General features: G+C 37.3%; 1 protein-coding gene across 8 annotated transcripts in view; it reads left to right on the plus strand.

The window, feature by feature from the left end:
- Positions 1 to 11,897, plus strand: part of PRKD3 (protein kinase D3) — a 71,865-nt gene extending 59,968 nt beyond the window's left edge. For 6 of the 8 annotated variants that reach the window (XM_032178258.2, XM_032178260.2, XM_058428810.1 and 3 more), the window contains 5 exons: positions 4,436 to 4,597; positions 5,138 to 5,236; positions 7,908 to 8,175; positions 10,531 to 10,616; positions 11,398 to 11,897. In XM_032178258.2, the coding sequence (XP_032034149.1) occupies positions 4,436 to 4,597; positions 5,138 to 5,236; positions 7,908 to 8,175; positions 10,531 to 10,616; positions 11,398 to 11,571 (789 nt within the window). In that variant the 3' untranslated portion in view covers positions 11,572 to 11,897. Of the gene's footprint in view, positions 1 to 4,435; positions 4,598 to 5,137; positions 5,237 to 7,907; positions 8,952 to 10,530; positions 10,617 to 11,397 lie in introns of those variants that run through there. The other 2 variants (XM_058428808.1, XM_058428807.1) reach the window with 2 other exon arrangements.
- The last annotated feature ends 2,159 nt before the right edge of the window (positions 11,898 to 14,056 follow it).

Raw genomic sequence — 14,056 nt, forward strand, 5'->3', positions numbered from 1 at the left:
CTTGAAAGATTCCACTGCAGACAATATACACAACAAACTGAGTCTTTTTTTTCCCCCAAAAATAGCCATGTTGACTTTCTTGCTATATCTCAAACATGCCAGACATGCTTCTGTCTCAAAAGGCTTTGCATTAGCTGTTTCCTCTGCCTGGAATGCTTTCTCCCTCAAATATCTGCATGTCATACTCCCTTGTCTCCTTCAAGACTTTGCCCAAATATCATTTCCTCAATGAAGCCTCCACATTCTATTCAGCATTAAACTCACCCTCCCACCCCTCCACTCCCCTACCTTAACTCTTTTTCTTTTCTCCATGGCACTTATTACCTTCATACTAGGTAATTTACTATTTTATTTCCCATTGTCTGTCTCACCTTGCTACAATTTATAAGCTCTATGAGACAAGGGATCTTTGTCAGTTTTGTTTAATAATGAATCCAGAATACCTACATAGTACTGGGTACATGGTAAATTCTTATTTAATATTTAATGAATAAATGTATTATGTGGGAAATTACAACACATTGTTAAATTGAAAAAAAGTTTGGAATGACTCCCTTAACTTTTTAAAGTAATGTGTACATTATATATGTCTATATACAGTTATACAGAAAAAGAGCCATGCCTACATAAACTGTCAACTGGCCACATCTAGGGAGGACGTTGTAAGAGCAGAAAAAAAATTGGGGAAGGGAGGTTCTTTTTGTTTCCTAGATTATGTGGTAATGTAAAATGTTTCTTTTGCTGTGTTGCCTGAAGAGGGTAGTAGAGTAGTGGGAGAAAAGGTGTGGTGTTCTCGTAGGTACCTATGTAATTAGAAAACGTTATCAAAAACCTAGAGGGAAATTTCTGGTTTGAACATTGTGGTGTAAATTCAGCATTTTCCCGTTCTCATCTTGGAAGCTACCCCAAAGCTATAAGAAAAATGATTAACAGAAGTGAGCATACTTTAACAAAAATAGATGAGAATTCAAAACTATAAAATCATGTAGATTTCCAGCAACAGTGAAGATGAAGGAGAGGTGCATGCCTCTTCAGGAAGAGACAACACAGAACTGTTTTTGCTGATTCTTTCTGAAATCTACAGCCCTTATGTCCTCCAAAGTTCCCTTCTCCAAACAAAAAGCCATTTGAGGGTCATGATCTGATAAGATTTAACTCAAGGGAAAACACATTAAATGAAATGAAGGAAGGCCACTTTAACAGTGGAAGAGTGAAAATCATACTACACCAAATAACACCATAAACATTTATAAAGAAAAACTAAAAACAAGGAGAAACAGACACACATCAGTAGTCCATGAGAAATGGAGTAGACAAAAATAATTAAGAACATACAAGGTCTAAACAGAGTAAGGTAGATCTAAGCAGATTATACTGAACTCTGTACCCTGAAAACAAAGAATGCCTCATTAATTCTAAAAAGCAGTAGTATAAACAGTATTCTTTGATCTCAATGCGTTAAAGCAGAAATAAATTACAAAATCAGAAAACAAGCTCCTACATGAAAACTTTAAAATATTAATTTTTGAATCAGAGTGAAATCAAAATTTCAGAATATTTAGAAAACCATGAAAATACCGTATATATATATATATCAGCGCCTTTGTACTGTCTTTCAGAAAAAGCTTTATAACCTCAAATATTAAGCAAGAAAGAATGAAAATAAGTGAATTAAGAATCCAACTCAAGGAGTTGAAGAATGAACAATAAAATAAACCTAAAGAAAGCAGAAAGGAATAACAGATCAAAAATGAAAATTAATAAATACAGAAAAGAAATAATAAAGCCAAAAGCTGGTTCGCTGTGCGGGGGAAGGGAGGAGGTATGTAAAAATAAAATGGCCATCCTAAGCAAAGAAGAAAATACAAAATGATCTTACGGAGATAACCACAAATACGGGGGGTGGGGTGGGGGAAGGAATCTTATGACACTTTGCTCATCTCTATCAGATACATTTGGAAACTTGGAGAAAATGGGTAATTCTCAATGAAAGTATAACTTACTAAAACATACTCCAGCGGAAATAGAAAATGTAAACCAATAGAGGAAGTTGTTAAGGGAGAAGAATAATGTTACAGCATACTTCTATTTTTGTGTGTCCACGTGTTTTTAAAGGAGGGCGGGGGAAAAAAGCATAGAGCCAGCCAACTGTGGCATAGCAAAACAGTCACATTTCTACCTCTGTTGATAAAAGTTATAATATTCTGAATCTTACACTGCTTATTGCCATTGTCACACCCCACCACTATGGGGTATTTAAGTTTCATTTATCTACTATAAAATGTTGTCATTTTGTATTTTGCTACTTGGAAAATGATCTCATAAAATTGGTTTAAAATGATTAGCAAACAAGTCTATTTTGCATTTGTTATTCTTTCACTTTCTAAACATTTTTGAAAACACCTATCGTCGTGATGCAGATATTGAGCTAAAATAACTGAAACAATCTGTGCCTCAGAGAGTTTATTAAACAATGGAGTAAAATACACACATTATTACAATACAGTGGAAACTACTGCAGTAGTCCCAAAGAGAGAGAATGTGGGCTAAAATTAAGGCTTCAAAAAACATCTTAGACATGGAACTCAGCCTCACGTAGGCCAAAAACATGTTAGTCCCCCTAGCATAATCAGCTAGCCATATTAAGGAAAAAAGCTAAAGAAAAATGTACAGGATGCTCCTCATTTTGCGACAGGGTCGTATCTCCATAAACCCATCTTAAGTTTGAAAATAACTAAGTAGATAAAAATACCTACTGAACACAACTTAGCCCCACGTAGCCTACCTTAAGCACAGTCACTTACATTAGCCTACAGTTGGGCAAAATCATCTAACACAAAGCCTATTTTACACTAATGTGTTGAATATCTTACGTAAGTTGTGAATACTCAAAAAAAAAAAAATGGAACGGTTGTGCAGGTATTCAAAATACGGTTTTTACTGAATGAATGCATACCACTTTTGTACCGTTCTAAAGTTGAAAAATTGTAAGTGGAACCATTGTAAGTTGGGGAACGTCTGGGTGTTTGTTTTTGAGATGGAGTTTCGCTCTTGCTGCCCAGGCTGGAGTGCAATGGCGCGATCTCAGCTCACCGCAACCTCCGCCTCCCAGGTTCAAGTGATTATCCTGCCTCAGTCTCCCAAGTAGCTGAGATTACAGGCTTGCGCCACCACACCCGGCTAATTTTGTATTTTTAGTAGAGACTAGGTTTCTCCATGTTGGTCAGGCTGGTCTCGAACTCCCGACCTCAGGTGATCCACCTGCCTTGGCCTCCCAAAATGTTGGGATTACAGGCGTGAGCCATTGCGCCCGGCCTTTTTTTAAATTTGAGACAAAGTCTTGCTCTGTCTCCCAGGCTGGAGTGCAATGGCATGATCTCGGCTAACTGCAGCCTCCGCCTCCCAGGTTCAAGTGATTCTCCTGCCGCAGCCTCCCGAGTAGCTGGGATTACAGATACCTGTCACCACACCTGGTTAATTTTTTTATTTTTAGTAGAGACGGGATTTCACCATGTTTGCTGTGCTGGTCTGGAACTCCTGACCTCAAATGATCCACCTGCCTCGGCTTCCCAAAGTGCTGGGATTACAGCCATGAGCCACCGCACCCAGCCTGTATTTTTATTAATAAGGAATAAAAATTGTTTAAGCACTTGGTTCATTCAGTAGAACATATTTAAGATTATATTGGAAGACTGAAACCAGATTATTGAAGATCTTAAAATGTAGACAAAGGAATTTAGATTTGTGTCCAGAAATAAAGAGCCACTGAAGGTGTTTGAGCAAGGCTGACTTCATGAATTTGTTTTTGAGGAAGGATTTTCTGTAGCAGAACACAAGATAAATTGCTTTTTTATAAGCATAAATAGTATGGCATTCATCTTTGTGTATCTCCAACCCTTGTAACCTAGTTGTGATCAAGAAACAGGATAATGCGGGTAGAGATGTTGAGCCTAAAAAGGAAATTAATCATTATAATATTATGAGAATCAAGACTTAGATAAATAACTACCTTAGAAATAAAACTCTTAAGCAAATACCATCACAAATACAGCCCCCAAGAGTCAAAGGTTTCTGTGTAATTGACTAAAAATTTATGGGCAGTTGGTGCCTATTCAGGGAAAGCATGAAATTAGAGCAGTGTCAGATTTTTCAAGTGAGAAGGAAGAAAAGTAGTAGTAATGGACAAGAGTGATTATATAATCAAATTAGGAGAACATTCTATCCCCTCAGTGCGGCTACTTTCCAGTACACAACTTGGAGAATCAAAACCTAAGATCCTTTTCATTGATTGTAATTTTTATTTTGTTTGCTTTGTTTACTTCTCTAGGCTTTTTTCTTTCTGTGCCATTTCAGACAATCGTAGCACATCTAGATATTAGTAAAACTGTTTCTCTGCTTAAGTTGGTCATGTAAATATCTTGCAACCTCTCTTCAGAATTTGCACCATCCTGGGATTGTAAACCTGGAATGTATGTTTGAAACCCCAGAACGAGTCTTTGTAGTAATGGAAAAGCTGCATGGAGATATGTTGGAAATGATTCTATCCAGTGAGAAAAGTCGGCTTCCAGAACGAATTACTAAATTCATGGTCACACAGGTATTTTAACTCCTTTTTTTTTTTTTAACTTGCGATTAAAAACATTTTATTTTTTTAAGATAAGAGTCTTACTCTGTAACCTGGGCTGGAGTGCAGTGGTGCAATCTGGCTCACTGCAACCTCTGCCTCCTGGATTCAAGTGATTCTCGTGCCTCAGCCTCCCAAGTATCTAGGATTGCAGATGTGTGCCACCACGCCTGGCTAATTTTTGTATTTTTAGTAGAGCCGGGGTTTCACCATGTTGGCCAGGCTGGTCTCGAACTCCTTGCCTCAAGTGATCCACCTGCCTAGGACTCCCAAAGTGCTGGGATTACAGGCATGAGCCACTGTACCCAGCTAAAAACTAAAATAATTAAATAGCAGTGCTTTTACATGTTGGGTGATTGTGGGAATTGTTAACCTTAAGGAGCAGAATAACACACTTTTAGCTAAGTCTTGATGAACTATAGTAGAGTTTTCAAATTAAATCATTCAAGGAGTCACACTGAGGTTTACTTGTGATTTTCCAGACATTGAAAAGAAAATCTTTTTTTATAACAGATACTTGTTGCTTTGAGGAATCTGCATTTTAAGAATATTGTGCACTGTGATTTAAAGCCAGAAAATGTGCTGCTTGCATCAGCAGAGCCATTTCCTCAGGTGAGATATTCTCCAGAACCTTTTAAATGATTCTGGCAACATTTTCAAAGTACCCATATAATAAAAGGCAGTGTACTAAGTACTGTTGGTTAAAAATGCATACCATCTTACAAAAATAGTTTTTCCCCTGTAACTACCAGTGAGGATTAATAACTAAATGAATTCAGATGTTATTAGTTACACTGTTTATATTCAAGACTTTCTAGATTTAACCACATCTAAAAGAATAACTGCACATAGATTCTGCAATTCACCTCTCCCCAGGGGCTGGGAACGAAGTGAGCAAGTATCAACCTTGGTTGATGCCTGGTACCTAGGATAAATACCTCATAAATAAAACAAATGGGGTGTTACTGGAAATGGGAGATAGATTTTGGTTGAGGCAGGCAGGCACCTCCTTTTTCTATTTAGAGTATTGTATTCAAACAACCTATATAAGAATAACATTTCTCATCACCACACATACACACGATGGCATCGTGCTTCTGTGTCCTTGCTACATGTAGCATTCTCTGATTTTTCTTAATTCAGTTGAGTTTTTTTTTTTTTTTTCCAAGTGTTCATCTTGATCCACTAAGTTTATTTCATGACCTATGAGATGGATCATAACCCAAATTCTGAAACAACCATCCTGAGAAATAAGTGGTGGTGGTGGTACCCTGCAGCCATTTTCCATAGTTGGCAAAGATGATTCCTCCAATCAGCTCAAATATCTGTTGCCAAACTTGTTTATATACACTTGAAACATGTACATTTAGACAAATGGCAAGACTAAGGAAAACAGATAGCTGTTTTCACTTGGTAAATATAACTCAAATTGTCTTTTCAAATAAAAAGATATTAAAAATCGTTCAGCTTTTAAAGTAGTTATCATATTCTTTTTATGTTTATGTAGTTAAAAGTGATTCCCTATCATTTTGAGGTCGAAAGGGTCACCTAATAGTTGGTGCAATGTTTTAAATAAACTGCTTCCATATATCATCTCATTTGATCTTCAAAATAGTAGACAAAAGATGCACACTCCTACAGGTAACATTAAAACTCCCACTTTCTGACCGCTACTTTAGTGATCCACAGTGTTCCAATGAGAAGCAAAGGGAAAATAATGTGATTTACTTGATACTCTTTATATGCTCAAGTGTTAGCCATGGCTCCACTTCTTTAATCAGTTGCCAAACTTCCAAGTCATCTTTACCTTATCAAGATGTTAGCTGAAATCTGGCATTTAACAACAAAAAAAGAGTTTGTATTTCTTCAGGCTCAGTATTTGTACTCTTCAAAGACACAAATCGAGAAGCAGCCAGATTCAGTAATGATATTGAGCAAATATCATTCATAAAAACGTGTCAGAGTCCACCATCCCAGAAATAGCAGCATTTGATAACTTCACTTCTTTGTTTTCTAGGCACTGTTTGTACCACTGTTTTCTAGAGCTTAAATCTTTTTCCTCTCAATTTATATTCAATGCTTTTGCTAAAGGCATTTTTTAAGTCAGAGCATTTCCTCCAGAAAGTACCTGGCATTTGCTTGTTCAGCATGGATGTGGTCATTAATCCCCCAAATTTGATCCTCTAGAAAAATCTGGGCAGCAAGATAAAGTGTTCTGAGTTCTGCCAAGCTCATCAACTTCTAGAACTCTCTTTTGAGAGGACATGGTAGTGACTATGGCTCCCTTTACATATAACTTTTTTCAAATCTAAACATCTAACTAGAAATAATTTGTTCCACAGTGATAGAAAAGTGTTGCTGTTACTCACTAGGGCAGTCTCCAGCATTATTCCACTGGTGTCCACATGAAAAGTTACCTTTAAATACACCTCAGTTTTATTTACTTGCCAATTTATAACATCCTTAGGAAAAGAGATTCTAGGATTAAGCAAAACAAGGGATGTTTTTAAGTACTGTAAATTTTTTTTTTTTTTTTTTTTTTGAGACAGAGTCTTCACTCTGTCGCCCAGGCTGGAGCGCAGCGGCGTAATCTCAACTCACTGCAAGCTCTGCCTCCTGGGTTCACGCCATTCTCCTGCCTCAGCCTCCCGAGTAGCTGGGACTACAGGCACCCGCCACCACGCCAGGCTAATTTCTTTGTATCTTCAGTAGAGACGGGGTTTCACCGCATTAGCCAGGATGGTCTCAATCTCCTGACCTCGTGATCTGCCCGCCTCAGCCTCCCAAAGTGCTGGGATTACAGGCATGAGCCACCACACCTGGCTAATACTGTAACTTATTTTTCCTTCAGCAAACATTGAGTACCTTTATGTGTCCAGGCACTGTGAGGCCACTAAGGATTCAGAAATGAAACAATTCCTGCTCACAGATGATGGAAGAGTGACCTTACAAGACAAATGGTAGAAAGCAGCACACTCCATTTCATAAGAAATCAGAACACTTATAACACCAGTCTGGTATTTGGTATTCTGGAAGCTAGAACTTTTGAAATACGTACTAGGAAAGCTCTTCATACTGTGTCAGTCAGGATCACAGGGCTATAAATGTGTCTGCCTTTTGAGAAAAGGATATTTTACAATTTCCTTATCTGTGATTGTTTAATATTCATAATCAGTAGAGCTGGCAAGTATGTTGAAATGATACATACAGTGTTATATTTAGGGACAGGTAGTTACATATATAACACTATAATACAAAATTAACATCATCCTTCAATTTCCAGGTGAAGCTGTGTGACTTTGGATTTGCACGCATCATTGGTGAAAAGTCATTCAGGAGATCTGTGGTAGGAACTCCAGCATACTTAGCCCCTGAAGTCCTCCGGAGCAAAGGTTACAACCGTTCCCTAGATATGTGGTCAGTGGGAGTTATCATCTATGTGAGCCTCAGTGGCACATTTCCTTTTAATGAGGATGAAGATATAAATGACCAAATCCAAAATGCTGCATTTATGTACCCACCAAATCCATGGAGAGAAATTTCTGGTGAAGGTAAAAAAAAAATAAGTTTTGGCTATGTGTTTGTTTTAAGCCTAAAAAATCTTTCTCATCCCAAATCAGTCTGTCTCTTGCAGCTTATCTTTTTAATAAATCTCCCATTCATCTTCCAAATTCAACTAGTTACCAGTTTTTTGAGCACTCTTCTTTTTACACTTTTATCTGTGTCTTCTGTATAGTTCCCAGGCACAGCACTGACATAGGCCCCAGTGGCCTCATTGTCAAACCACTAAAATATCTTTTTAACTGTCTTACCTGTTAAACTCTTTTCTGGTCTTTCCCAGTCACTACTGCCAAATCTATCTTCAGGAAACATTACTTTCATTTATGGTGCTCCCAAACACTTCTCTTTAACCACCTTACAGGCATAGTTATCTGTGATATGGTCCATGCTTACCTTCTAGCCTCATCTCCCACTACTCCCTACACAAACCTAGTTGTTTACTCTTCTGAACTGTTTTCTGCAATTTGCTTAGGACTATTTTTCCCTTGTCTACAATCCTTCCTATTAAAATTCGAGGACCCCTTAATTTGTGGCTCATCTATAAAGTTCCCTGACTACTCCTCCTCTACACTGTAAAATTTACTTAGGCTAAAAAACATTTGGGCTTTTTTATTATCTTTTTTTATTTTTATTGAGACAGGGTCTCCCTCTGTCACCCAGGCTGAAGTGTGCACAAACACAGCTCACTGCAGCCTCGACTTCCTGGGCTCAAGTGATCCTCCCACCTCAGCCTCCTGACTAGGTGGGATGACGGGTACACACCATGGGCCACCCACACCTGGCTAATTTTTAAATTTTTTGTAGAGATTGGGTCCCACTATGTTGCCCAGGCTGGTGTCAAACTCTTGCACTCAATTGATCTTCCCAACTTGACCTCCCAAAGTGCTGGGATTACAGGCATGAGCCACTGCACCCAGCCCCATTTTTTTCTTAAGTATTCATTCTTTTCATAATTGACTTTTCTAATCTTCAGAACAAGACTGTGAGCTCCTTGAATGAATACCTAGCTCCGGTTCCTTATACCTAGAATGAACTTTATATTCACCAGACACACTGCAGTTTGTTTTCCTGTCTCCTGTGGACCTCTGCTGGGAAGCTGCATACATCTTTTTCCTGCCTAGTGAAGGCTTTTGAATTTGCAACTCCTGGTTCTGTACCCGTCAAGAATAAGTTGGCTGGCCCTCTTTAGTCTACTGATACTGATAGGAAGGACAAGTACACTACTTAAAACATTATTTAACTGCCCCATAGAAGTTAATAGAACCAGTGCTGGGGAATACCCCCATCTGGATTTAACCAACCCATGTAATAGGTAGATCTTTTTTGTTTTTCCGAAAGTACTAGGCTTAATCATAGGATTAACTAATATTCCATTAAACTGGGAAAAGTTTAAGAAACAACATGTGAGGACAGTAGCAGGTTTGCTTGGTAATGAAGAAAGCTAATTGAAGAAGCTCATAAGACATGTTTTTTGATGTTAACCAATGTTATCTCAGACCTCCTGAGGCAGTGTGTTCTGTAGACCTCTTCTATCAGAATCACTTTGCTAGTTTGGTAGTATAGAGACAAGAAATAGAACTAGGATGGTACAAGTCTTTCTATTTGGTTCGTGTCTGGGTCTAGCCTTTTGCTATCAATATTTCAAATGTACCATTATATAGGGCTGTAGTTAGTATGTAGTTATTGGTTGCCTTGGTTTTGCAGTTGATCCATTCTCCAAATAAGTGAATAAAATATATATGCCAAGAACTCACCATGTACACTAAAACACCCTGAAACCTATTTGTTAAAAGTGTAAACTTTTGGTAGTTAAGTTACCACCTCAATCTGACCATATATAGAGGCAAGGCAGTGCTTTTCCAGACCAAGTCAGGGACTAGAGAGCAGCATTGGAGCGGGGTGGGGAGGATCAGAGAGTCTGTTTCATTCATCTTCAAATAATAATAGTTAATACTTAGCACTTAGGTGCTAAGCACTGTTCTAAGCCCTTAACATATGTCAGCAACTTCATGAGGAAACTAAGGCATAGTATAACTTAGTAACTGACCCAATATAACACAGCTAGTAGGTGGCAGAACCAGACTTCAGCCCAGGCAGTCAGGTTCCAGAGTGTACACTTTAACCTGTACTCTATACTGCCTTATAAAGGCAATGAAAATTTGACAGATACACTTAAATCAGTAAACATTTATGATTCATTTTACATGTTAGCTAAAAGTCCACGTCCTTGAGAAGCAAAAATTCCTCAACCCTGTATTTCTGTGGGTTGAACTGCCTTCTAGGCAGTCAGTTTGGGGTGCTCTATGCACCCAAATTCATATATCTTGTTTTGTCTTTTCCCTTAGCAATTGATCTGATAAACAATCTGCTTCAAGTGAAGATGAGAAAACGTTACAGTGTTGACAAATCTCTTAGTCATCCCTGGCTACAGGTAAAAAAAAAATGTAATCTCTCTTTGGCAGTCCTCATTTGAGTACTTCACTCTGATTTGTCCCACCTAATGAGACCACTCATTCTTGTCATCGGTAATGACAAGCAATTAAACTCCCATGAACTGAAAGCAATGACTTAGCCTTTCATAGACCTATGTGTTCATTTCACCTTTTTGTAAGATTAGTATGACATATTAATTTATCAAATTTATTGTAAATGTCCACTGAAGGATTTATTTTTGCATTGAACACATTTTTTTTAAATGCCATTTAAAATGTTTGGCTTAATTCTCCCCAGGTTACTTTATAGATTTATCAAAAGATACCCTCCAAACTTCAGAGTAAGGAGGGAAGCTTTAGAACTATTTTAAAGGGAGTGAGAGTTAGAATTAGCTTTAAAACAAATGTAATCTCGTCTACCAGTTACTAAATTATCCTAATAAGCGTCCAAGCACTTTCCCCCACTTTGAGTAAGGTTTAGGCCTCACGTTGTGTAGAACAAAATGTTTTAGTGATTATTATTATTAGCCACCTAAGAAGCCTGAAGCAAATTTTTTTAAATTTCAGAAATTAGTTACTTTCATTCATTGGAGACTCTGAGTTTGAAAAATTTCTTTAAATTGCTCATTTAAAATATCACAAGTAGACTTATGAGTAGCGCCTGTCAATTAGTTGACTAGGGCACTAAACAAACAAACAAAAAAAAACACAAAACAAAAACCAGGTTGACAGTATTTTGTTTCTTTTATGTTTCATCATTACAATTTCATTTTCTCCTAGGACTATCAGACTTGGCTTGACCTTAGAGAATTTGAAACTCGCATTGGAGAACGTTACATTACACATGAAAGTGATGATGCTCGCTGGGAAATACATGCATACACACATAACCTTGTATACCCAAAGCACTTCATTATGGCTCCTAATCCAGATGATATGGAAGAAGATCCTTAATGACTGAGCTAACCTAAATAAGGAAGGATTTCATTTTATGGACTGATATTTTGCTGTGTAACTTGTTCTTTGTAGGTTGTCATCTGCAGTGATGCAAAGATATGAGGAAATATGATAAGGAATAAGTGACACCAGTACTGTAGTTCATAATAAGTAGGTACAGGCAGGAAACTGAGTAAGAAGGCGGCATAATGGAATCAAGGTGAAGCTTTTTATAAACTTTTTTAGCCTAAGCAATAACTGGTTTTGTATTTTTTCTTAATCCTTCACTTCAATACAATAGGCTCACTTAATTTGTCTTCCCTTTTCTGTATATATATATATATATATATATAAAAAAAGACTTGTTTTTCCTTTTTAAGGAAAAACAAGTCAAGCTAGCATTCAGTTAACTATATAGCTTGGCTAAATTATACAAGACTTACAAGATTGATTACTCGACAGGCTTATATTTAAGAGATAACTGTGAGGTTACCATTATGTGATGTTACTATAAGGACTTTTAACATTGGTTTAACCAACCATAGAGGCATTGAAGGGTTTTTCTTAGATGCTTAGAAAAAGAGCACTGGGCTGTTTTACCTTTTTTTTTTTTAGGTCAATCAAGACTCCAAAATAGTGATTCCTAACCTTTTTGGAGTTGCTCTGCTTCTCTGAATATGTTCTATACAGCATAAGGATTGTCACCTTCTGTGTGTTGCAACAGCTTCTAAGATAATTAGGGACAAACGATGTTACAAAAGGAAGAGTACTGCTAGTCTAAGTGCTGAGTTGTATGTCTTTGCATAGCTCCACTCTGCTGCTAAATATCCATGTTCTGACTGACACCATCTTGATGCCAGTACTGGATTCCAGCACTCAGCAGGTGCAGATCTCAGCTTTACACAATTTATCTTTACCTAGGGTTCAGTCAGTCTGCTTTTTAGCAGGGCCAGTGCAGGGTCAGTTAATGCTACAGTTACTGTATAGCAAACAGTATCCTTTTTTCTCCTTCCCCTAACCTATTGGGCTTTGCAGATATCTGGAGTGTTTTAAAATCAATTATTTTAAGCAGTTTGGGGGGATGGGTAGGAGTGGAGCATGAAACAGTTTTTAAGGCTGGGGCTGTATTATCAGCACAGCAAATTAAAGAATGAAAGAAGTACTTCTTTTTACATTTCAGCTCCAGCAGCCAGCTATTTAAAAAATATTTTTAAATATCTTCCCCAAACAAAGTTTAAGATGTGGGACCATCTACTTTTAAGAAACAGTGGCTTATTTCTTCATTTCTCAGTAATCATTGTAAACTTTTTTTTTTTTCCTTCTCCACTCTAACAAGAGTAACAGAAGAAAACTTTTGCTGAGGTCTTGGACTCCACTACTTGTTAAGTTATGTTGGCCTGGACAGATGGCAGGTCTGTCTGCAGTTCCTCAGTCTGTAAAATGAAGATTATCATTCTTGCCTCTCCCTTTGTCACAGTGTTGTCGTGAAGATCAGATATGTATGAATGTAGTCAAATAAACTAAAAACTAGGAAAGTGTTAACTATCATTGCCCACCGAATTTGAGGTAACAAAAAAAAAAAAAGAATCTTCTGGTATGTGAACAGACTGAGAAGGCCTTTCGAGATCCCTGAAGCTAGTCTCCTGTCTAGACTAAAAATATCTTGAAAGAATGGTAGCAAACAGTATGCAGTACTCCTGTGTTCTAAGCTCTTTCATGTTTTAGTTTACTCTCACAGCAGCCATAGTGTTAAGTCACTGTGAGCTCCATCTTAAAGATAAGAAAACTGAGGCAAGGGGAGGTTAACCTACTGCCAAATTTCAAACAGTTAGTAGTATTTGAGACCAGTAGTATGGCTCTAATCTTACCCTTAGCCCTCCCAACCATTATGCTGTACTATCTACCCATAAATACCTCCAGGAAACATTCCCCTCTTGGTAATTTGTCCTTCCATAGAAGCTTCAAAGATTAAACCAAATTAATTTTCAAAAAAAAAAATTTTTTTTGTAGAAATGTTATTTTCCTTGTGATAGAGGATGACTTCCCAGTTTCACCAAAGTCTGTTTATATCAACACACACAAAATGGAATACTTCTGAGTCGCTAGGCAATCAATCTACTGTGGTTTTACTACGTAAGGTGAAAATTAACTGGAATGATGTTTGTTTGCTATACTTACATAATCAAACTTTACAAGCCATGAAATTAATTGCACTCTTTGTATTTGTTGTTAAATGCCTAAGAAGTTTTCTAAAAATTTTGTAAAGGCACTGTCAGAGAATCTGGAGTTGAATAATTACTCTAGATACTGTATAACCTGCATAACTTTTTGTCTTTAAGTCGTGTTTGTATAAGAAGTAATTGCTAGAAACATTTAATAATGTACAAAGTAGTCTATGACTGTTCAGTACATTTTTAATATTTTTTTGGTTACATCCAACTTTTTGTAAATATACTGGAAGCTTGATAATAAAACGTATTTCCTATCACCATACTTTTCCATG

The sequence above is a fragment of the Hylobates moloch genome, unplaced genomic scaffold, assembly GCF_009828535.3.
Source record: "Hylobates moloch isolate HMO894 unplaced genomic scaffold, HMol_V3 SCAFFOLD_15, whole genome shotgun sequence".
In the NCBI taxonomy this organism is placed as follows: domain Eukaryota; kingdom Metazoa; phylum Chordata; class Mammalia; order Primates; family Hylobatidae; genus Hylobates; species Hylobates moloch.